The sequence below is a fragment of the Gorilla gorilla genome, chromosome 15 (assembly GCF_029281585.2).
Source record: "Gorilla gorilla gorilla isolate KB3781 chromosome 15, NHGRI_mGorGor1-v2.1_pri, whole genome shotgun sequence".
NCBI lineage: Eukaryota > Metazoa > Chordata > Mammalia > Primates > Hominidae > Gorilla > Gorilla gorilla.
This window is the reverse complement of record NC_073239.2, coordinates 91,342,158-91,366,338: the sequence shown is the minus strand read 5'-3', so window position 1 is coordinate 91,366,338 and position 24,181 is coordinate 91,342,158. Positions and strand designations below refer to the sequence as shown.

Sequence of the window (24,181 nt, the reverse complement as noted above, 5' to 3'; positions counted from 1 at the left end):
CAGCCTCTGGCTGTCACACTTAGGGTTTCACTCTAGGGCAGTGGCCAGGGCTTACTAACCAGAGAGGTGGAGGCAGCCAGCAGAGGCACTTGGGCTCCCTACAGCACTCTCCTTTGTTTCCTCTTAGATGTGAATGAGTGTGATGACTTGAACGGGCCTGCTGTGCTCTGTGTCCATGGTTACTGCGAGAACACAGAGGGCTCCTACCGCTGCCACTGCTCCCCGGGATATGTGGCTGAGGCAGGGCCCCCCCACTGCACTGCCAAGGAGTAGCAGTTAGGGGTCAGTGTGGCAACTACCTGGAAATGGCCTCCAGTCACAGGCAGGGGCCTTGAGGATGATTTCCTAGCTGGGAAGACACCGTGACATCAGGCCAGAGGTTCCCAATCAGCCTTGCCTGCTTTCATCTCTCCCAGCTTAGCCTCTGGCTGTAAGCTTCGGTCATTGCCTCCGTGCCCTTGCTTGGCTCAAGCACCACCAATCGCTTTAATGCTTCAGCCACCGCATGAGGCCCTGTCCACCACCTTTCCTGGCCTTGCTATGGGATGCTTACCAAAGGATGGCCCTCATCCACCCTCCCAAGCTGTGCAAGCATGCAAGGCCCCGTGGCCTCACACTGCAGACACCCCTTTCCAGCCACAATCCACCATCATCCTGACGATCCCACAACTGGGACAGAGGCTACATCTGCCCTAGGGAGGTCCTTCAGAATCTGTGGAGCAAGAAAGGATTTGGGGAAGCTTAGGGACTGACTCCAGAGCCCCCTCCTAAGAACCATCACCACCACTCAGCCAATCTGTTCTGGGCCCTGATTTTGCCACACCTCCATCCTGTAGCCCATTCTCTGACCCCAAGGAGTGGCAGAAGATCCCTTCACTCAGAGAAGCAAGACTGATATTAGCTTGTTGAGTGTAAGAGACACAAATGAAGAAGAACAAAGAGCCTGCGCAGCAAGAGGACATGATGAAAAATATGTGGAGTTGATGAGAAAGGGGAGCCAAGGCTTTATACGTCTAAAGAAAATATTCAGTAGCTGTAAACATTCAAAATCTGCCCAGTGATAGCCCGTGGGCACCAGCAGCAAGGGCTGCCACGGGATACAGTACCCATCTACAAAGACCTCTATTACATAAACACTGCTTCTTACAGGAAACAAACCTCTTCTGGGCTCTCCTTTTGTGAAAACCAGTTTGATGTGCTAAAAGTAAAAAGTCTATTTTCCAGTGTGGCCTTGTTCAGAAGAAGCCAGATTTCCAATGTTGTTTTTCCCCTCCACTCAGAAGCCCCTGCCCTTTCCCTTCAGAAAACGATGGCAGGCATTCCTCTGAGTTTACAAGCAGAGAATCACTCCAACCCAAACTAGCTGGGAGTTCAGAACCATGGTGGAATAAAGAAATGTACATCTGGTCTCTTCTGTTGTTTTTATTTCATATCAGATTAAATTTCTTTACCATGTTGGCTAAGTCTAAATATTAGAGATGAGGCTGTGCCTACTCCCTGGCCAGCTCTGCTGATAGCCTATGATGGGTTCCAATGGGAAATGACTCTTTACTATTAAAAGACAAGGAAAGCTCTGACTTCGTACTTCTCTGATGAATGGCAATGTAAATGAACAAGGCTCCATGTGACTGGAGCATGGAAGTGAATGCTACTTTCTTAATTTAATCTGCCCTGTCCTACCTGCTCCTCTGATTGTTAGCCATCACATAACTTATTGAATGCTTGCCATGTGCCAGGCACTGTGCTGAGTGCCATACATACATTTCATTTAATTATCCAATAATCCTACTTACTATTGTTTATTCTCAATTTACAGGTGAGGAAACTGAGACATAGAAAGCTTCAATAATTTGCTCTAGGTCCCTATACTAATTGAGATGTTTTCAGCAGACAAAAATAAGTCACTCTTACGCATGTAAAAATATTCTTTCACTCATAATAAAAGAAATGCAACTTAAAACCATACTGAGATCCTTTTTAAAACTGTCAGATTGGCAAAGATCAAAAAGCTTGTTAAGACTCCTAGCTGGCAAGCATGTGGGAAATAGGCACTCTCATAACAACTGACAGAAGTACATATTGAAGAGGACAATATGGCAATGTCCTTCAAAATTATAAAAGCACTAACTCTTTGATCCAGTAGTTTCCACTTCTAGGAACTTAACCTTCAGATATATTTTCACCAGCTATAAAATGACATATGTAAGAAGTTATTACTGCATCATTTGTAATAGCTAAAGATTAGAAACAATTAATTGCTATGGAACCCTTAAAAAAGGTGGCTCTAAATTCCTTAAGAAAGATATCCAAAACAAATTAAGGGGAAAAGGGAGGGTTGCATAACAGCATGTAACATAACACTATTTGTCTAAAGAATGGGGAAAGAGAAGCAGTTGTCTGTTCACCTCATCCTTGCCACTCCGCCTTATACCTCACCATCGGAGAACTTACCATCCCCCAAATATATCCTGCTGGCACTACACCTTCGTAACTGCTGTTCCCACTGCCCCCACAACACTCCAATCTCCACCTTCCTGCCGATCTTGAGATATTGTATGCATATATACATATTTCCTTTCTTTAAAATACAAATAGCATACTATGCATGCTGTTCTGCACTTCGCTTTTTTTTTTATACTTGCAATTAGAGCTGCCTCATTTCATTTTACAGCTGTATACTATTCCATTGAATGGATAAACCATAATTTATTTAATCAGTCCCTCACTGACAGACGTTTCCATTGTTTCCTGTCTTTTGCTATAAATAATGCTGTAATGAATATTCTTGTGCATATTTCACATTAATTTATGGGATTACATCTGCAGGATAAATTCTTAGAACCAATGGTGGTTTGTAGGGAGGGTGACTGGGTGGATAGGTACAGGATTGGGAGACTTTTCACTGTATCTCCTTTTGTATTTTTTTGAATTTTGTATCATATGTATCACCTATTCAAAAAAAAATAAAATATTTTTAAATACAGTTGCTGGCCAAAGATTGCTTAAATGCTCCTTCTCTTTATATATTTATCTGACTATAATTTACAACTAAAGCCAGGTGCTAATTATATCAAAATTCCTTAATGCAAATTTGTCAGGCAGCCCTGTGGCATTTTTATGAAGCGTGGCAAATACGGATTTTAAAAGAACGATCATAAACATCAATGCTAGATAGGAAGAAAAATAGAAGAGATTCCTTCCTTTCAGACAAAACATGCAGTGAACAGTGTTAGGCCCTGCCCAAAGCCAGGGAGAGCTGTACCACCACGATCAGTGCTGCCCACTTCCCTGTACCAGGTTGATCCTGCCAAATGCCACCCCTGCACTCTAATGCTTTATAACAAACGACAAAAGAACAGAGCTCGATTCTCAGAAGTTACAGAAAGAAGAGTCTCTTCCTGAACACCTACTTTAGTAGTCCTTCCTAATCTTTTACTTCTCAACTTCTTTCCTCCTATCCCTTGTAATCAGTCAACATTCCCATACGAAGAAACTATGGGTGGGCCAGGCATGGTGGCTCGTGCCTGTAATACCGGCACTTTGGGAGGCTGAGGCAGGAGGATTGCTTGAGCCCAGGAGTTCGAGACTCCTGTGCAACATGGTGAAACCCCATCTCTACAAAAAATACAAAAAGTAGCTGGGCTTGGTGGTGTGCACCTGCAGTCCTAGCTACTTGCGGGGGCTGAGGTGGGAAGGTTGTTTGAGCCTGGGAGGTAGAGGCTGCACCTCTGCACTCCAGCCTAGGAGACAGATCGAGACCCTGCCTCAAATAAAAAGAAAGAAACTAAGAGTGGATGGGACACATAATTTACATACCATTGGTCACTCTCATCACATAACTGAAGTATGGTACCACAATAAGATCTGGGCATTGACCAAGAGACCTTCTTTTTGAAAAACAACATAAAGTCTCCACCAATGGAGACTTCCTGCTGCCACTTCTGGTTTCCCAATGAAGCTTTCTCAGTGTGAAGTAACATGATTTTCCCAAATCCGCCTTTTTTTTTTTTTTTTTTTTTTTTTTTTTTTTTTGAGACAGGGTCTCACTCTGCCACCCAGGCTGGAGTGCAGTGGTGCAATCTTGGCTCACTGCAATCTCCGCCTCCCGGGTTCAAGTGATTCTCCTGCCTCAGTCTCCCGAGTAGCTGGGATTACAGGTGTCCACCATGCAGTTAATTTTTGTATTTTTAGTAGAGATAGGGTTTCACCATGTTGCCCAGGCTGGTCTCAAACTCCTGACCTCAGCTGATCTGCCTGCTTTGGCCTCCCAAAGTGCTGGGATTACAGGCGTGAGCCACCGTGCCCAGCCCCAAATCTGCCTTTTTCTAAACATAAAATTCCAATTCTCCCATTAACAGTAGATACTCACATATAAGCTTCTGCATTCTAAGGGACTGTTTCTGTCTAGTGCACCACTGTAATTTGATTGATTTAGCAACAAAAGCTGTTCTGCTCGTGCTCAAGAGTTTTAAAACCACAAAATCAATAAATAACCCACAAAATATTCTTAAAGAATATATTCTAATGTTTAAAATGTAGCAAAATCTTTTTAAGGAGGATGAAAGGACAGGTAGTCTGAACTGAAAGCCTATCAGGCGCAGGTACTGGCGGCACTGTCTTGGTCATGTGCGCACACAGATGCTCTCATGGTATGCTGCTTTCTGCCTCCTTCCACCAGCTCTAAGAAATGTGCTCAGGTTTCTGAGTGTCCCCTTCTCTCCTCTAACCGCATGACAGGTTTGTTTTCTCTAAGTCCTAGGTTTTGCCATGTTGGAAATGTATCTAAGTTTCTGTCTCAGATATTTTCTAAACTCTATTTCCATGTTTTAAAATAGTAAATTCTTACTAAATGACCTTAATTCCAATCCAGTGCAGAAATGCAAGTCTTTGCTGTAACAAACTTCTAGGCTCCCAAGCAAAAGATGGATTTAACCAGTAACTCTTCCAGAATCAACTTGGTTGTAGTTTCTCCAACATCAGTATTAATAAATCATTCGGTGTGGTGATGGTGGTAGATTTTCTTTCACTGTCTGTCCACACAGCTCCACAGCACTGTAACAGGATTATTTCAAGCTCCGAAGCCTATTTAAGTGCCACACCTACACAAGTACTTTAATTCACTAGAATTTGTGATTTTAAAAGCTTTCTGTTTGGTGACCCTAAAGTAGAGTTGCCAAGGTCAGCAAATAAAAATATAGGAGTTAAATTTGAATTTCAAATAGTAATTTTTAGTATATGCAATATTTGGGACATACGCATACTAAAAAATTATTTACCTGAAATTCAAATTTAACTGGGCATCCTACATTTCATCTGGTAACCGAATCTAAAAAAAGCTTCCTAAGAATCTATTACCTATAACAATAAAGGGATCACTTCCTGCTGTGCATGAGACCAGAGCCATTTTACAACAGAAGGCAGGTAAAGCAACATATCCTAAAAAGATTCAGTCATTAAATTGTCACAGAATCTTAAAATGTCTGTATGAGTAGGGAGGCTATTTTTGAAATAATTCACTATCAGTGAGGGTTTGGTCCAAGTTTTCTGGGTAACGGGCTCTTGGTTTTATGACTCGTAGCAGATCCACGAGTATGAGACTAAAATGTATCTGTCCTATCAAATAGGAAGTGGCAAATGGGTTGCATAGACAATAAAGATAAGTCAAGTGGCACATTCTGGCAGGGTGAAATGAAAAAGAGAACATTTCATTTACTTTTCTCATCCCTAATAACTGGTGTCCAAGCTACCCAATCTGTGACCCTGATCCACAACACAATAAGAACCTTCTTTAAAATGAAGCTTTTATACATAGCTATCCACATATGTACAAGCAGCTCTTAAGGCAAGAGAACTTAATTCCAAATTTTAGAGCCATGGAGGCTCTACAAATTATACGGAGTTTCAACCAGTAATTAAATCTGAGGTAACAGCATCTGGAGGCTCAGCCTTAGCACTGAGTGGAGCTGGAAGGAAAAATTAAGCCAAGAGTAAAATCTTCACGTTCTGAAAATAATAGTGGCAAAACATAACACTCCTGGACTGCGGGAAATAAAATTGAGAGGGACATGATTAGAAGGAAACTTCTAGAATTCTACTAATTCCAGGTTCTTCAAATTGGTACAACTGGTGACAATCCCAGAGTCACCAGTCAACACATCAAAGTTTGATAGAGAAAGATGACCCACAGGAGCAGCCTTGCTGTGCTTGAGGATTGTTCAACACTTGAAATGAGCTTCGGATCAGTTCTTGGCTGAAGTCCACCTGGGCCCCTTTCACGAAGGCCAAGCTATCAGAGTCAACCACCACTCTTGCCCCACCCTGTTCAAATACCCTGAAAAGACAGGAGGAAGGCATTAAGGAGTATCGCAAACACAAAAAAGACATCCCCTGAGCCCAGAGGTGCACATCCTGTTTTCTAAAGTACAGAGTTAGCTTCCCCACTACCTTTAACAGGTGCTGATTTTCTTTGAGGCAAAATGATTCAATGGAATAAATACTGGGAAACGTGTAGGGACTTAAGCCTGGAATCTAGTCCGGCCTGACTTTCTACCGACTACCCAATGGACCTGGGCAGATCAATTTTGCTCCTGTAACTTAGTTATTTTGATTCAGAACAACAAACCTTTACTGCATCCTCACTGTGAGACGGGCGGTGTTAACCATCCCAGGTAAACCCTTTAAATTTGGAATAAAAGTGCACCTTAAACTGGAGACACTTTTGTCCCTCCTGTACCTCCTTTGGGGACCCACCCCTTCCTCCTTGCCTGTCGTCGGGGTTGATAACTGTATCCAGTGAAAATTTGTATTGGAATCCGGAGCATCCACCTCCCTCCACTTGCAGCCTGAGGAATTCTGACCCTTCGGTGATTTCCAGAAGCCTCTGAAATGCAGGAAGGGGGATCAAGAATAGCGGGAAACGGGAATTAAAGGGCTGAGTGAAGAGCAGTTCCCGCTGCTCCCGCCAATCGCCTGGGTACCGCCGCTCCGCGTCCGGCCTCCTACCTGGACGCAACTGTCTGTGAGGCGGATCTGCCCTTCGCCGGCCTCGGGGCTGGAGGACGACGCCTCCCGACGCGCCTGGGGTCCCAGGGAGGCCGCGAGGAGCCTGCGCGCAAGGGAGGAGGGTGAGCCCGGGAGCAGAAGGGGCACCTTGCAACCCTCGACCTGGAGCGCCTCACGCTAAACCTGGCGACCTCCACCTGGACGGCCTCCCACCAAACCCTCGCCTCCCCCACAGGCCTTAGTTTCCCATTTGTCCTAGAGGCGCAGAACCAAACACCCTTTCCAGGTGCCTTTCTAGTCTTGGTACCTGCCCCTCGGCCAGGGAGTGACCGCTCTCTGCGTAGCGGCCGTTAGGGACAACCCCCAGGCGGCAGCCATCTTCCTCCACAAGCTCCGCCCCTCGCGTCTCCCCCGTTTCTCACCCGGGGCCTCGGGAGGCGGAGAGAACGAACAGGAGGCCGGGACTTCACGGAGGCCCCGCCCCCAACATGCCTATTGGGTAGTGCGGGAGGAGAAGGTGTCTTATTGGCTAGAGATGCTCCAGACGGCAGCGGCAGGGACGCACCCGGGAAGCCGGGGAGGTGCTCTAAAGGGAAGGAACGGGGCGGGGAGGAGTGAGGTGGGGCGGGGCGGAGGTGGGTCCGGGCGGGTCAGGCCGCTAAGGGAATGGCATGGGCGGAGACTGCAGGCTTCTGGGCCTGAGAGGGCTGGAGCTGGCTTTCCGGAGCCGGGGGCGGGGCGCGGGCGGGCCTCAGCTGTGGTTACTGGTGACAGGTCGCCTGACTGGGCTCCTCCCCGGGCCCGCCCCCACAGGTTTGTCTTGTGACCGCGGGCGGCCGCTGCTTCTTTCCCGAGCTTGGAACTTCGTTAGCCGCGATGCGTTTCCTGGCAGCTACATTCCTGCTCCTGGCGCTCAGCACCGCTGCCCAGGCCGAACCGGTGCAGTTCAAGGACTGCGGTGAGCCCCAGGCCCGCCCAAGGTTCCCGCGCCCTCCGTGGAAGGCCCCGCCGGACCCCCGCGCTGAGACCCCCGGGGCTGGGCTGGGCGGATCCCTCGGGCGGCCAGGCTGAGCCTTGGACCCTACCTAACTGGAATGGGCTGGGTCGGGGGAGAAGGCGCTGGCCTCCATGAAACCCGACCGCACACAACTTTGTTTCTTTCCTTAGAACGCGTGTTTTGGGGTTCCTGGGAACTCCAGGAGGTGGGCTTTTTGCTGAAGTTTCCTAAAGTTTGTAGGGCGGACAACAGAAGGGCTGTATCCAGCGCTGGTGGAGGGGTGGAGCACAGAACTTCTTTTTATTTATGCTTTGTATCTTGGAATCCCGCCTCCCCCTTCCAACTCCCTTTGCTTTTCTTTTAATTTCGTTTTTGCTGACAAGTCAAAAGTCAATTCCCCTTTTTCATCATTTATTGTTACAAATAGGACTTCCTTTGGGCTTTGGAATCTTGTTGTGATTCTTAATCAGTTTTTCCTTGTATAAATCTCATTGTGTCTCTAATCACAGCTTGTGATACATAACTCCCTCTCGCCGCTGTGGTTGGAATCTTTGTTGGAAAATACAACAACAGGTGGTAGAAATTCTGAGTGCCTTCAATGAGTCGAGTCTATAGAATTGTCGGAACAGAAACTCGAGCAATTTTGTTCAGAGGTGGAGGTAGAGAGATAGAACTGTCAATGAAAGAGGCATGAAACTGACTTTGTAAGATCTATGAGTGGAAAGGAAGCACGGAGATCGTATAATCAATCATTGAATTCCAGGGATGTTGGGTAGCCTACCTAAAGTCACGCAGCAGAATGGGGAACCAGAGTAAGTGTAACCGCCCGAGGGGTTCACCTTGCCCATTGCCTAGACAGAGCGGATTTATCACGATGGGATTTGCAATGGCGAAAAGAGTAATTCACGCAGAGCCGGCTGTGGGGGAGACCGGAGTTTTATTGTTACTCAGATCAGTCTCCCCGAGCATTCGGGGATCAGAGTTTTTAAGGATAATTTGGCGGGTATGGGCTTGGAAAGTGGGGAGTGCTGATTGGTCAGGTTGAAGATAAAATCATAGGAGGGTCGAAGTGAGTTCTTCTTGCTGACCTCTGGGTGGTGTCATTTGCTGCATCGGAATGCAGGATCTGCAAAATATCTCAAGCACTGACCTTAGGTTTTACAATAGTGATATTATTACCAGGAGCAATTTGGGGAGGTTCAGACTCTTATAGCCAGAGGCGGCGTGGCCCCTAAACTCGTAGCTAATTTGTTAGTCCTACAAAGGCAGACTGGTCCCCAGGCAAGAAGGGGTTTTTCAGGAAAGGGCTATTATCCATTTCGTTTCAGAGTTTAAACTATAAATTCCTTTCCAAGACTAGTTCAGCCTACACCCAGGAATGAACAAAGACAGTTTAGAGGTTAGAAGGAAGATGGGTAGGTGAGTCCTGATCTCTTTCACTGACTTAATTTCCTCAGGATTTTTGCAAAGGCGGTTTCATAAGTTTGCTGCTTTATATCCAGTGCCCAGGTAATAGTAACTGCTCAATGAAATGTGTTGAAAACATAGATGGAAATCTTTTTCCCCTATGTCATAAAAATTCATGTTGAGACAAAAGCAAAGTTGGGGATTAGGGGACAGGATTGATTAAGAAATGGAGTGCTGGCCTATTAACACTTAAATGCTATTCCATTGATTTAGGAGACTGGCACTTGAAAGCTATTATTGCTTCAAATTACTGCCTTTCCCTCCATTAAACTTAGTAGCCCGCGTTTGGATGAAGACACTATTAATTTTAATAACTCATTCCGGCCAGGCACAGTGGCTCACACCTGTAATCCCAGCACTTTGGGAGGCCGAGACGGGCAGATCACGAGGTCAAGAGATTGAGACCATCCTGGCCAACATGGTGAAACCCCATCTCTACTAAAAATACAAAAATTAGCTGGGCATGATAGTGTGCACCTGTAGTCCCAGCTACTCGGGAGGCTGAGGCAGGAGAATCGCTTGAACCCGGGAGGTGGAGGTTACAGTGAGCCAAGATCACGCCACTGCACTCCAGCCTGGCGACAGAGCAAGACTCCGTCTCAAAAAAATAAAATAAAATAAAATAACTCATTCCATCCTCACAAGCTGTCTTACAGATGAGGAAAGTGAAGCACATAGAGTAACTTGCCCAAGATCTCACACCCGGTAAGTGGTAGGAAACAGTGGGTCTTTGTGAGCCACTTTGGGTTTCCAAAAAAAGAAGGGAAATGAGTCCAGAAATTATTCTACTTATTTGAAAAAGCAGGAGTACACCTATGGGAAGAAGCTTTTACAGGGAAGAAGGGTGTCAGTTACAGATTTATAATTTACTTTTGAATTGGGAAATATGATATAAAGACTTCAGTGCCCACATCAAAAGATTTTTGTGTTCCACTCTACACCCACCTTCCCTGGCGTGGGATTTCCTCAAGTGAGAAAGTGGACCAAGCAAACTAATTTTATAATGTTTGCTGGTTAGAACAGAGGAGTTTGTTCTATTGACACTGGAAGTCTAAGAACCTCTTGTCATCAGAAAACTGGATGAAAGAGCTATAAGTACTACCCCTTACTTACTTCCTACTAGATTATGTGACTCAGCCTTGAAAGAAGCAGGTGGAAGCTGGACATTGAAAGCCTTAACATTAGCACTGATTTTCAATAGATTGTTGATTGAAGTTCGGGATTTCTTTTTTCCCTATTCACCGAAAATGGGTTGGAGTGGAAGAGAGTGTTTCTCAAACTGTTTTGGATGCTTAAGAGCGTGTGCAGTTTAAGAACTTTGCAATGATGGAGAAGCAAGCTGAGGGGTAAAGGACTGCAAGGTACTATTTACCGACCTAGCTGGAGCAGTGTTGGTCAATGTGATGATAGTTAAAGAGTCTGTTCCACCCAAGGGCAGGTACAGGTAGCAAAGAACATCTACTTAGATTTCTGAGTTCATATCATACTTTTATAGTACTGAGCTAATCTGGTGACTGACTGCATAGCAGATAATGTACTCTCAACCTGCAGTTTGCCTCTGTCTTCATGCATTCTACTTTTGAGACAAAAAGAGTCCATCCTATTGGCTAGAAACATAATTTCTATCCACAAAGTATATTTGAGGTGAGAGGTCCAGTTTTTGTGTCAGAAGGGAACTTGCTAACCTACCCAGGAGCAGCTATTCTAGATTAAACTCATGGGCTAAATCCAGATATGATAATAATAGTAAATATATGTATCACTATGTTCCAGACACTTACCTAAGATCTGTATTTGTGTTAGCTCAGCTACACCATTATCCCCAGAGAGGTACAGTATCTTGCCTTGAGGCTATACAGTAAGTAGCAGAGATAGTGAGATTTCAAACCCAGGCATCGGGCACCAGAGTCTGCCTCTCAGCAATGATGGCTGAATGGCAGAACTTAACTTACCCTGTTACAGGCACTGTTATCAGGCAGTTCACTTGCATTCTCCCCCATTCAACTGCCCAGTCTCTGGGGCAGGAGGAAATGGGATTTTTAAAGGCTTTATTTAAACCTTTTTTGGTCAAGCATTTATTGTATACAAGTACTTTTGTCCTTGGTTAGACTGAGATTAAAATACATACATACACACACAGACACACACACACACTTATTTTAAGAATGCAGGTTCCCAAAGTCGAGTATACATCTGTAGATTGCAGATGTGTGCTTAAAATCAGTTTTTGAAACTACTTAGAAACAACCTGGACAAGTCAGGTGAATCCAATTTCTTTTCTTAAATTTTTTAATTTTGAAAAATATGTATTTGTTTTGAGGATTCCCAGGGATAAATCCTATTTCTGACTCTTTCTAGTACCTTCTTACGTCTCATCCTTATGTTTTTAACATATGCAGTATTTGCAAGTGTATCATTCCCAGCAGCTATATAGACCTAGGCCAAGTTAATATTTCAGAGGAAATGAAACCCAGACTCAGGTAGCAGTATTCTTCTTTAATGCAGCTGGCACTTCTGCCATCTTGGCTGTGTGAGTCAGTGCTATTTGGAGTTAAGCTTAACTTGTGCCCTAAGCTTGTATTGAAACTATAAAGACCTTAACCTCTGTACTCCTCTTCATCCCCTTGATTCTTGGAAAAAATCCAGATCTTAACAACCTTAGTCAAGATTTAAGGTACTTCATGTTGTTTTTGGAGCCAAAATATTTCATGACTCATAAGTGGGCCTTAAAGAACAGGACTAAATCATTGAAGAAACTGCAGAAGTGCAGTGAAAATGGTGCAGTTCCCAATTCAGAAGTGGGAGGTAGTTCCTCTCTTAAGGGTCATTCCTAGTTCAGAGATGGTAGGTGGTTTTTCTGTTTAGGGTCACTCCTCTGTTCAGCGTTAAGTGGTAGTTCCTCTTAAATTCCATAGTCTGCTTACTCGGAAGTGAGTAGGCTTCTGGAATCAGTCTTATTTTATTTTATTTTATTTTTTGAGACAGAGTCTTGCTCTGTCACCCAGGCTGGAGTGCAGTGGCACAATCTCGGCTCACTGCAACCTCTGCCTCCCCAGTTCAAGCGATTCTCCTGCCTCAGCCTCCTGAGTAGCTGGGATTACAGGTGAGCACCACCATACCTGGCTAATTTTTGTATTTTTATTAGAGACGAGGTTTCACCATGTTGGTCAGGCTGGTCTCGAACTCTTAACCTCTTGATCCACCTGCCTTGGCCTCCCAAAGTGCTGGGATTACAGGCATGAGCCACCATGCCCACCCTTGAATCAGCCTAATTTTAAAAGCCAAGACTGATATTCTGACACTTTTCATTGTTTTACCTATACCTTTAATAGTGCTGCTTATTTCTCTAGGAAGTCAAGTTGGGGTGAAAGAATGAAGGGATTCCAGGAAGACAAAATACTGGGCAAAGGATTTACCAGCAGTTTGGGAGAAAGGGTACAAAATCTGGATAGAAGATACTTCATCACTGAAAATCACAGAGGATATAGGGGTTGAGCCTCTACGATAGAAAGAGAATCATGGTGAGGGGCAAAGAGGTGATGCTGAATTAAGAAACCTGAAAAGTTGAGTTTGAGACAGACTCCTCAAGTAGTTCTCAGATGCAAATTTCCTTGGGGTGTCCTTCCATTCATCAACATGACTGTGTATTTAAAGCTTCTTTCAGGTTCCAGCGACAAGGGCTTCTAAGTCAGGCCCACCCATTGAGTCTTCGATCTGCCCCTTCCAGGCAATGTGACCTTGGACAAATCTCAGTAATCTTTGCTCTTCTGGTTTCTAACCCCTAAAACAAGGATGATAAATACCATTGTTGTGAGATGTTTTCTTCAGATGCCTCTGCTTTCCTTCATCCTTGCTACTCAAGGTACAATTTCCATAGAGTCTAAAAATGAATGATTCAGGAACTAAAAACTCTTGAAGCCGGATTCAAGAAAGGTTCAGTCTGTTTTGGGATCTGGCAGACTTTCCAAGCAGTAATAGCAGACTCCCTCAATCAGTGTTTGCTCATGTAGAACTTGAGGTAGAAAGATGGTGTAATTCATTTCTGATCTTCCTCCGCGGAGTTTCAGGCTCTACATTTGCTTTCTAGCTGTTTCTGCATAAAGTGCGGTTTTTGGCCATGTGCAGTGGCTCATGCCTGTAATCCCAGGACTTTGGGAGGCCAAGGTGGGCAAATTGCTTGAGCCTAGGAATTTGAGACCAGCCTGGGCAACATGGTGAAACCCTGTCTCTACAAAACACAAAAATTAGCTGGGTGTGGTGGTGCATGCCTATTGTTCTAGCTACTCAGGAGGATAAGGTAGGAGGATCACTTGAGCCTGGGACGGTTGAGGCTGCAGTGAGCTGAGATTGTGCCATTGCATCTAGCCTGGGTGACAGAGTGAGACCCTGTCTCAAAAAAAAAAAAAAACAAAAAACAAAACAGGGAGGGCATGATGGCTCACACCTGTAATCCTAGCACTTTGGGAGGCCTAGGCAGGCAGATCACGAGGTCAGGAGATCAAGACCATCCTGGCCAACATGGTGAAACCCTGTCTCTACTAAAATACAAAAACTTAGCCGGGCATGATGGCACGTGCCTGTAGTCCCAGCTACTCGGGAGGCTGAGGCAGGGAATGGTTTGAACCCAGGGGGTGGAGGTTGCAGTGAGCTGAGACTGTGCCACTGCACTCCAACCTGGTGACAGAGCAAGACTCCATCTCAAAAAAAAAAAAAAAAAATGTAGTTTTTCCTGTAGTGAACAACTTTCATCAGATTTACATGCTAATCTATATGCTAGAAAAAGAAAGGGAAAATAGGAATATTTTCATCCAAAGGAAGGTTGAAGCAAACATCTTCAAGGTTTAAGTTTAAACTGTGACCCTTACCATTAAGAATGCAAGACAAGACTCTAGGAATGTTTGGAATTTCTCTGATTGAAGTTTAATTCCTTTAATATGATCATTTATGGATATGGTCTTGATATTATTTAGTTTGACAAATATTAACTTTCTCTTGATCAAAAAACCAACTAGCTTCTTTATCACCTGAATTAAAGGCTATAATTTTAGCAGCAAGATGAATCAAGATTCTGACTTCTAATTGGGCATTATTCTTAAAGATTCCATTCTGGGAAACAGTCTGAGGAGAATGAGTTGACCCTAAATGGGAGAGCAGAGCACCTTCCCATCAGGTGGTGGGCAGCCTAGCTGGCTTATTTCTCCTCCTATTCTCCTATTCCAATTCATTTTTCTTTTGCAGGTTCTGTGGATGGAGTTATAAAGGAAGTGAATGTGAGCCCATGCCCCACCCAACCCTGCCAACTGAGCAAAGGACAGTCTTACAGCGTCAATGTCACCTTCACCAGCAGTGCGTAAAAGTGGCTCTTACCTCAAATTCATGTTAAAGCATAACCTAAATATCAAGTGTTGGAATAAGCATGGGAATGGAGGGGAGGGGAATTGGCAGTCATGAATTTTATGATTTCTTTTGCACCTCATGCAAAGCTAGGGTTCACTGTGCCCTTGGACACCCTTCTCATGCAGGGTCCGTGGCTCCCAGACTCCCTTTAAGCAAACAGGGAGATGTCCATGTGTTCACAGATTAGAGAAGATGGCTTGGCTTTTCTCTGTCTTGACCCATATTGCATAGCAGGCTTTGATGGGAATGTCAGCTCTGTTTAGCTACAGACTGCAGAGTATTAGTATGGACCCCAATTCTTTAAGCTTTGGAACTCCTCCAAAATGTTGTTTTAAGCAGTAATGCCTTTCAGCTATTAAGTCTACATCCCACCTGAAAATAAAGGTGCAACTAATACTTAACAGCCTCCTTAAGATTTAGGGAACCCACTGGGGACCCAAGAAACAGCCAAGAAATCTGAGCTTTCTTCTCCAATATTCAAGAAATATCATTGGAACTTTTTGCTTCCTTGTACCACATCACTTTGAGATTTTTAAGAATCTAGACAAATGTAAAATCTTTTATTACTAAGCAGGGCATGTTCCTTGAATCCTTTCCTCATTTTCTGTCCTGTGAAACTAGACTAGACAGTCTAATAAGAAACCTCAAAGTTCCTGTCATCTTTTGTTCATAAGCCTAAAGACAGCTCTAAGTACTAGCTCCCTGTTTCCTCTCTGGACTATACCCTGGCCTCTCTATTGTTCCAAACCAAAAAAAAAAAGCCTTCTGAACAAGTCATCCCCAACCCAGACAGAAAGAAAGAAACAGAACCAATTTTCTGGGTCTCCAAAATACCCTAATAACTCATAAGTCTGATTGCCCTCATTTTTTAATACCTTTATTCCTCCTGGCCATCTTGTGATGTGGAGGGTAAAGTTTATAAAGAAATGCATGTCTTTCTAATCTTACCCAATTTCTTTTTTTTGTTTTTTTTTCTTTTTTTTTGTGACAGAGTCTCGCTCTGTCACCCAGGCTGGAGTGCAGTGGCACAATCTCAGCACACTGCAACCTCCGCCTCCTGGGCTCAAGCGATTCTCCCGCCTCAGCCTCTTGAGTAGCTGAGATGACAGGCATGCGCCACCACGCCCGGCTAATTTTTGTATTTTTAGTAGAGACAGGGTTTTTCCATGTTGGCCAGGCTGGTCTCAAACTCCTGACCTCAGATGATCCACCCGCCTCAGCCTCCCAAAGTGCTGGGATTACAGGTGGGAGCTACTGTGATCCAGCCTAATCTTACCCTGCTAAAGTGTTACCTCTTTCACTGTTGTTACAGACCATGACATTTAAGACACACAGTATACTTGGACAGAAGCTGATACAAATAGCAAACAGAAAGTTTACTGCCAAAAATCAGTTGCCTCGTTAGATAAGGTTGTTTATCCAGGTATCTCTGATTCTCCTAAGAAACTGTGAAGGGCCATGAAGAGCAAGGTTAAGAGCAAAGAAAACTTCTGCTGATTGCTTTTTTTTTTTTTTTTTTTTTTTTTGCATAATTGTGTTTGGAGTGAATGCTTGCACTGTGCTAGTACCAAGCACCACTATCAAGAGAAATAGACCCTAGGAATGCTGTTGCTTGGGATTATTTCTGAATTTTTGATTTAGAGTTTGAAAATAGGTTATTTTCTTTGCCATCTGATTCTCTTTTTTTCTCTTAGATATTCAATCTAAAAGCAGCAAGGCCGTGGTGCATGGCATCCTGATGGGCGTCCCAGTTCCCTTTCCCATTCCTGAGCCTGATGGTTGTAAGAGTGGAATTAACTGCCCCATCCAAAAAGACAAGACCTATAGCTACCTGAATAAACTACCAGTGAAAAGCGAATATCCCTCTGTAAGTGATACCATTATTGAGGACACGGGAGGCCTTGGGACTGGATTAGAGTTCTGAGGGCAGCGGGCAAGAAGCAGAGATGGGGGTAAAGGGCCCCTTATCTCTATGATGAAGAAGCAGAAGCCCGAGGGAAAGGAGATAGGTGCGGTGTTAGGCGTCAGGAGGTAGGGCAGGTCTTTTTCTCTGTGTCTCTTCATTCTTTCACTATGACCTGATGGTTAGCCTGGGCCTAATGATGCCATTTGTTTTTTAATGTACTAAAATTTAATCATACATAAGAACTATCATAATTTAATCTGATAGTAAAACACAAGAAGCAATATTAGAGTTGGTTTAGTGTATTGTATATTTCAGCTTTGAAAGTCATAGAAATCAGTTACCCCAGTGTTTTTCCTGTAAAAGACCCATTTTTCCAAAGCATTATGCACAATTTCAATTAGAATATAATGACAGAGGATATTTCATAATTTTTAAAATATAAAATGAAGTAATTGATTCAAAAAAGTTATCTACTGCAATATCAATATCATTACAGATATAAAGTATGATGGTTCAACTTTTTAGTGCTTGATAGGGAGGAATCATGATAAAAAGGTCAATATGAAATCATTTGATTATAGTAGCAATATCTAACATTTGAAATGCATCCATGCTCTTTTGTATAATCATATTAGAGTCAAGTATATTTTCACATCTGTTATGTCTTATTTTCCAAGAGATATACACAGAGCAATTTTTTTTCTCCAGGGAACTTATACAAACCAATATAAGATCTAAATTCTTCACATAATGCATAAAACAGGAGAAGCCTCTTCAAATTTATTTTTTGAAGTCTGGAATGCTGGCACTTTCCAATTAGGCAATAGTTCTTCATTCCTGTAACCTAGCTCAGAGCTGCTGCTGACTATGGGGCTAGAGTAGCAGACATGATTTCTTTTTAGGCTGTTTCTTTTCCACTGGTGTTTTTCTATTTATCTGTCTGACCAGGTCATAAAATATTTCATTAACATTGACCTTTGACTTTGCAGATTATTCTAAAATGGCACAGTTCCATCACTGTCATGCTAAATTCTGGCCCTGTTCTTTGCCAACTACTCACTCATCTTCCAGGTCACATTTATTGCCAACCAAAATCATTGGAACATCTTCTGTGTCCTTAACCAGTAAAATCTGTTCCCTCAGGTCCTGTAAGTCAAACGTGGATGGAATATACTAGTGCAAAACCTTGGCCATTCTTCATATACAAATCCCTCATTGCTGTAAATTGCCCTGTGCCTGCAGCATCTAGGATTTTAAGCATACACTGTTGGCAGTTGACTTCAACTTGCTTTCTGTAGGAATCTTCTATCGTTGGGTCATATTTTTCAACAAAAATTCCCTGAACAAACTGAACCATCAGAGCAGACTGCCCAACACCTCCTGAACCAAGGACAACTAGCTCACCCGTGATGTGGTCTGTTTAAATACTGATGATTCCCCCGGTCTAGCACCTCCTCCACCTCCTCCTCCCTCCTCCCTCCTCCCAGCTGTGGCTCCTGCTTCGGCTCTGCACAGCAACGGCTGATGCCATTTTTGTATACAATATTTCTCTTGGATCTCATGACCATCCTATGTAGAGGTGATATTATTTCTATTTTACAGCTGAAGAAATTTGAGCCTCTGAAGTTATGCAATATGAACAGAGTCCACTCCACTAAGAAGTAGTGGAGCCCAGGTTTTGAGCTGGGTCTTATAACTCCAAAGCCTGTGCAATGTTAAAAGATTTTAGCCAGGTACCAAATAATTAACGATCCAAGTTGTCTTAACATTGTCGTCAGAAAATCCTGGTTTCTCCATTAATCTCTTAACAAAACAAGAGAGCAGTAGTTTGTTAGCTCCATGGCAGAGAGGTAGCTTTTTCCAGCCTCCTTTCTGCCCTCCAATCCCCACCTTCACCTCCGACCCATCCCTGCTGCAGCTACCTCTTTTTCTACCAAGCACTCATAAGTAGATCCTGCTGCAGTGGACCTGTATTAAAGGTATGTCTCTTGATAAGAATGGAGGAAATAGAGGGATGGCCTTTTTCCATGAAGAAAAAGAGCCGCATTTCTTGAAATCAAGTAGAACTCAGGAGCAATATCTGGCCATTTATTTTCTAGGAAAGGTAAGTAATTAAAGAACATTCTAAAGAGACTCAAATATAGGGTGTCTGTGCTTAAGGGCTGTTGGAGACCTTAGAGGTCAGGGACAGATTAGTAGATGAATATCCATATAACCATGGGCATGTCTGAACCTCAGTTACGTATGCAGTGACTAGTCAGAGCCTGATACGTAGTAGGTACTTAATGTATGGTAGTTGTTGTCTGTTAAATGAGTTACATTTAATTTGAAAAATAGCTCAAACTGTTTAAGCACTAAATGAAGCAGTAGTTAATGTATACTAGTCTGGAAAAACTCACAAAGCAAGTTTCAAGAACCTGAATATCATTGCCACTCACATGTTCCATTGTGAAGAAACATTAGAGTACAAAAGAGAGGTAGTAACTAGTGATAAGTAAGCTAATGTCCACATAAGAAAGGACCTGCAGAGTGTCAGTGAGTTATCAAGAATTGGAAGGGACCACTCACGTGATATGAGTGTAACAAGTCAAGGCAGGGATTTCTGATGAAGTACATTATTAGAAAGCAGTTTAAGGGCGTTAACTGAAAGTATATTGCTACAAAAGGTTGTCATCCTTGAAATTATTCATACAGCTACAGACTTCTCTAGGCCATCCTTTGTGCTTTGACATTTCCATTTCTAGCTAGCAAGAACGTTTCCTTATACCTAAGAATCTAAATTTTTTTTTACTCTCTGCTCTTCATGGTTACATTGGGAAAAAGCTGGATCAGATTGCCAAATACATGAGAAATTGCTTAAATGTGAAATTATTCATGTAAGCCTTCATGTGTTAGTCCATTTGCCTTGTTGTAAAGGAATACCTAAGACTGGGTAACTTGAAAAGAGGTTTGATCAGCTCACGGTTTGGCAAGCTGTACCTGAAGCATAGTGCCACCACCTGCTTCTGGTGAGGCTTCAGGAAGCTTACTGTTAGGACAGAAGGCAAAGGGGAGCCAGCGTGTCACATGGCCAGCACTAAAGCAAGAAAGAGAAGGGGGAGGTCCCAGACTCTTTTAAACAGCCAGATCTCATGTGAAGTCAGTGAGAATTCACTCATCACCAAGGGGATGGTGCTAAGCCATTCATGAGGGATCTTCCTCCATGATCCAATACTTCCCACTAGGCCCACCTCCAACATTGGAGGTCACATTTCAACATGAAATTTCAAAGGGACAAATAACCAAACCATATCACTTCATTTATGTGCCATTGATCTAAGAGAGAAGAGAATGCTTTAGAAATTACATTTGATAAATTAACCAAGTTAGTATGTGGTGCTGCTAGCATCAAATCACAAGTATAACTTAGTTCACTCTCTTAAGGCTGTAAGCTGTGCCCACATGCTAAGCAGCCCTCATGATTTAAGAAAAAAAGTATAAGGAGTTAGGAAGTTTGCTACTGTACATCTAGGAATTATAGTTAAACCAATTATGGATAGAAGTCAGGTCCTATTTTCATTTTTCTCAATTTTTCTCTTTCTCCAGATAAAACTGGTGGTGGAGTGGCAACTTCAGGATGACAAAAACCAAAGTCTCTTCTGCTGGGAAATCCCAGTACAGATCGTAAGTCTATCTGGGGGTGAGAGGGCATGGGTGGAGGGAAGAAAGAAGTGGAGGAGAAATCAGACTGAAACTAAATCAGTGCCATAAGAAAAAAGGAATTTCAAGACTGCTGTTTTATGCCTCTCAACCTCTAAAAGCATCTGAGACCCTATTTCCTGAGAGCTCAGAACTGTTGCCTTTGTAATATCCTTTGTAAAAAAAAGGTTGAAGGAAAGAAGAGAGAGTGAGATTGTAGAGATTGATTTAACTGTCTTCACTGGTTTTTTTCTGTCGGAGTAAGGAAGGTCCAGCCAGACAGGACCTGAAGGAGGTTGCTTAGGAATGTCTGATAACTTGCCCTAGGGTTATTGCCCTGACAGTGGAGGAAAGGTTCCAAACCACTTCCACTGAGCTGGGACATTACATCAACAGGTTTCTCATCTCTAAGTGCCTCATTGAGTTCGGTGCATCCGGCCAATGAGTCTGCTGAGACTCTTGACAGCACCTCCAGCTCTGCTGCTTCAACAACAGTGACTTGCTCTCCAATGGTATCCAGTGATTCGTTGAAGAGGAGGTGCTCTGTGGCAGAAACTCAGCTCCGGGTGGCTGGTTCTCAGTGGTTGTCTCATGTCTCTTTTTCTGTCTTAGGTGGTTTCATTAAATGCAGCACTTGGTTAGCAGATGTTTAATTTTTTTTTTAACAACATTAACTTGTGGCCTCTTTCTACACCTGGAAATGTACTCTTGAATAAATAAAAACTCGTTTGTCTTGTCTTCTGCATGTGGGCTGTGGTCTTCTCCTGCTCCTTTCAGGGTACATTCTGCTAGAACCATGGAAGGCAGGCCCCCAGTTCCGTGGTCCCAGAGTGCACTGAAGACATGACTTTTTCAGAAACTTTTTCCTCCTTTTTTTCCAGTAAGACCATATCTATTTTATATAAAATGGCCTTGTTTTGCTTTATTCGACACAATCTTATACCACCAAGCATGCTCGAAAGAAGCAGTGAAAGTAAAAATCACCTAGTTGAATAATAACGCCCGAAAGGTTGAAGGAACTGAATTTGGTGGGGAGGGCAGGTAGGGGTTAGGGATTACAGGTTAGGATGAGGCATGGTGATCTTTTGGGAACACTGCTGTGAAGAAAGCCTAGAAGCTTAAAAATGAAATGTGAAGTTGTAGCAAGTAATGGCTAAATTAATTAAATCTTGGAGTTTCCTATCTTAAAGTACAAGTATAATCATGGGCATATATTTTGCCACCTATTTTGAGTCAGTATACTAGCAGTCAGCTCTTAGGTGGTACAGGGATTACAGCCCCATTCACAATTGAGTTGAATAACATGGACCTTAGGTCATCCATTGTTAGGGCAAAAGGAAGGAACATTCATACAAAGTGCTTGTGAGCCAGTGATTGATTTGATTCAGTTCTTTTCATCCCACTAATTTCACTAGACCCTTGGATTTCTTTGGTCTGTGAGTTTCCCAGGAAAACCACCAGGGGACAGTGATGGATCAGGAATACAGTTATCAACAGCCAAGCTTTCCTAGTTAATGCCAGGAGCCAGTCAACCAGTGTACTTTTTACCTAAGATCTTTTGTGTATCCTGTCACATTGAGTCTAGAGTGACAGTCCACCTTGTCTCCCATGCCAGACTCTAGATGTATCAGAATTGTGTGAATTCCTGAGGCTGTTAACTGCTGTGTGGGTCTCTGGCTTCGGACTGCCTATGGTTGAATCCTGGCACCAACAATTAACAGGACTACCAGTGTGATCTTGAAATCACTTCATCTCTCTGTGTGTCAGTCTCCTTATCTGTTAAATAGGACTAATAATAATAGGGCTGTGAAGACTAAATGAGATGAGGCATGTAAAACACTTAGAATGACCCTGGCTATAGTATATACTCTCTAAATGTTAGCTGTCACTCTAGGAGACAGACATTGTTCTTTGTCTACAAATAGCAGGAAAATTAGAAGGTTCAATGTGAGATTTGATGATGTCTCCTCAGAAGGATGAGGCTATCCTCTGTGCACAAGAACTTTCTGAAAGGCCTAGAAAAGCTCAATTCTCATGTGTCCACTGTCTCCCTATTCCCAGAAGATTTCTCATGCCATTTAGCTCCTTTGAAGTTAACAGCTACCCGCCCTGCATACTCCTCTGCCCTTGTGTTAAAAGAAGACAGGACTCACAATACCATGCAAAATGAGTACTTGCCTCTAGCTAGGAACAGTGCCTACTTCAGGGAGAATTGATTTTGATACAGCTGACTAGTTTGAGTGTTAAACTATTTTGGAAATAATTTACATATTTAAGTTCTAAAATATATTTTTCTTTCCTCCACTTATTCTTCAAATTTGAAACAATGTTTTAATACTGTATATCTTTCATTGTTTATAACTTGCATTCTTTGTGAAAATTTGTTCTTAGGGACAAAAAGTCTTAATCTTTTTATGTGTAAAGCAGGAATAGACAGATAATACATAAACAGATACATATTATATCTGCGGTATTAAAATTTGGTGGGGTGGTCGATTAGGATTAAAAGGTCCATAAAAGCTCCTGTAAGGAGTGATAATGAAAAGGGTGGGGAAGCACTAAAGACAAAGAGTATAAGTAGATATTTCAGAAATCGAAATTAAAAAGTATTTCGGCTAGTTTATGCCCTTCCATCAGAGCAAAAGGGGAACACAACAGCTTGTGACTGTTTGCCAGCCATCGCGAGGCTACATGAAGCCTGCAGCCGTGAGCTAGGTAGGGCTCCCGTGGGGGGATTAAGTTTGAAAGGTCGTCTTCTACAGACAGTTCACAGACGCCCCCGTGAGTCATTAAAACACTGAGAAGCACTGAATCTTAGGTATATCAAAAAGGTCATACTCTTTCCAATGACCGTCTCATGCTTTTCTAGTCCACGGAGCAGGTCTTGGAGGCTCAGCTCTTACATGAATTCCAGGACAGATAAATCCCAGATTCTAATTGTTGAAATAATAATGAGGGGCACCCCTGCTTATAGAATAAAGGGAACCCAACACCTCATATCTCCAGTTTGGGAAAAGGTTAAATATGAAGACTAGTATTCAGTCAAATCTTCATACTAATAAAAAGCAACAAGCATGGAGTAATTTTAAATCCTGCATATTTGGTTTTTAAATCTTAGTTGACTTTTTTTAAAAGGAACAGAGTGATCTTTTTTTTTTAACACAAACTCTTTCAAAAAAGAAACAGGGTGATCTTGATTATGCTTTGGAAAGGTTGATAAAAACAGTTTGTTCTCTGAGAACACCCTCCAGACATAGGAAGAGTGGCTTGAAATAGGTGAGGTCAACTAAGAGAAAATGATCTGGGATCAGCCATTCACTTCAGATAATCCAAAAAGCAATGGTTAAATGGGTTGGTACAAGGACAGGGTCACAGTATATAAGAAAAGCATTAGCACAGAAAAAGGAGTCGTGTAAGAAAGTCGCCAAGGTGAGAGTCACGTTAAACGAGTGTTTTTCCCAAGGAAGAGACAGAACAGGAAATAGAGGTTGGGGTATGCCTTATTTAAAGGCCTGGAACACTCAGCGAGGGTGTGTGTGTGTGTGTGTGTGTGTGTGTGTGTGTGTGTGTGTGTGTGTGTGTTGGGAATGGGGCTGGGGGGAGACAGGGTTGAGTGACCCAAAGTAGAAAGTGGCTCTGGATCTCCACAGATGTTGCCTGAAAGTCTTTGAAGGATTTGAGTCATTTTGGGTGGTTGTGTCTTTTTCTCTGAAGAGAATTCCTCAGCCTATCCC

The 24,181-nt window shown here is 43.1% G+C and overlaps 3 protein-coding genes and 1 pseudogene across 8 annotated transcripts in view; 2 read left to right on the top strand and 2 right to left on the bottom strand.

The window, feature by feature from the left end:
• Nucleotides 1-2,983, top strand: part of LTBP2 (latent transforming growth factor beta binding protein 2) — a 113,759-nt gene extending 110,776 nt beyond the window's left edge. Inside the window, exon 36 of the mRNA XM_004055436.5 lies at nt 128-2,983. Within this exon, the coding sequence (XP_004055484.5) occupies nt 128-273 (146 nt within the window). The 3' untranslated portion in view covers nt 274-2,983. The remainder of the gene's footprint in view (nt 1-127) is intronic.
• On the bottom strand, nt 1,408-7,457 carry ISCA2 (iron-sulfur cluster assembly 2). Of its 2 annotated transcripts, none has more exons than XM_004055442.5 (4): nt 7,310-7,457; nt 7,003-7,105; nt 6,765-6,880; nt 1,408-6,331 (listed from the first exon to the last, which is right to left on the bottom strand). In XM_004055442.5, exons 1-4 carry the CDS (start codon nt 7,378-7,380, stop codon nt 6,157-6,159), a joined length of 465 nt encoding a protein of 154 aa, XP_004055490.1. In that variant the 5' UTR covers nt 7,381-7,457; the 3' UTR covers nt 1,408-6,156. The 2 variants fall into 2 exon arrangements, with proteins under 2 accessions (XP_004055490.1, XP_018865319.1); XM_019009774.4 differs by having other exon boundaries at nt 6,070-6,331; nt 6,751-6,880; nt 7,310-7,433.
• Nucleotides 6,996-21,192, top strand: NPC2 (NPC intracellular cholesterol transporter 2). Of its 5 annotated transcripts, none has more exons than XM_055360930.2 (6): nt 6,996-7,124; nt 7,816-7,960; nt 14,705-14,812; nt 16,558-16,730; nt 20,355-20,432; nt 20,844-21,192. In XM_055360930.2, exons 2-6 carry the CDS (start codon nt 7,879-7,881, stop codon nt 20,856-20,858), a joined length of 456 nt encoding a protein of 151 aa, XP_055216905.1. In that variant the 5' UTR covers nt 6,996-7,124; nt 7,816-7,878; the 3' UTR covers nt 20,859-21,192. The 5 variants fall into 5 exon arrangements, with proteins under 5 accessions (XP_055216905.1, XP_055216903.1, XP_004055485.1 ...); XM_004055437.5 differs by lacking the exon at nt 6,996-7,124 and adding an exon at nt 7,371-7,583; XM_055360928.2 differs by having other exon boundaries at nt 20,355-20,903.
• On the bottom strand, nt 17,290-18,816 carry LOC109029521 (ras-related protein Rap-1A-like; annotated as a pseudogene).
• Nucleotides 21,193-24,181: the final 2,989 nt, after the last annotated feature.

What these genes read in the sequence shown, in the direction of transcription:
- NPC2 (XM_055360928.2), top strand. Translation starts at nt 7,879, where the DNA reads ATGCGTTTCCTGGCAGCTACATTCCTGCTCCTGGCGCTCAGCACCGCT. An exon ending in CAATGTCACCTTCACCAGCA is followed by an intron (nt 14,813 to 16,557) that starts GTGCGTAAAAGT and finishes TTTTTCTCTTAG; the next exon opens with ATATTCAATCTAAAAGCAGC. An exon ending in TGAAAAGCGAATATCCCTCT is followed by an intron (nt 16,731 to 20,354) that starts GTAAGTGATACC and finishes CTCTTTCTCCAG; the next exon opens with ATAAAACTGGTGGTGGAGTG.
- ISCA2 (XM_004055442.5), bottom strand. Translation starts at nt 7,380, where the DNA reads ATGGCTGCCGCCTGGGGGTTGTCCCTAACGGCCGCTACGCAGAGAGCG. An exon ending in ACTCCCTGGCCGAGGGGCAG is followed by an intron (nt 7,106 to 7,309) that starts GTACCAAGACTA and finishes CCTTGCGCGCAG; the next exon opens with GCTCCTCGCGGCCTCCCTGG. An exon ending in TCACAGACAGTTGCGTCCAG is followed by an intron (nt 6,881 to 7,002) that starts GTAGGAGGCCGG and finishes CCTGCATTTCAG; the next exon opens with AGGCTTCTGGAAATCACCGA.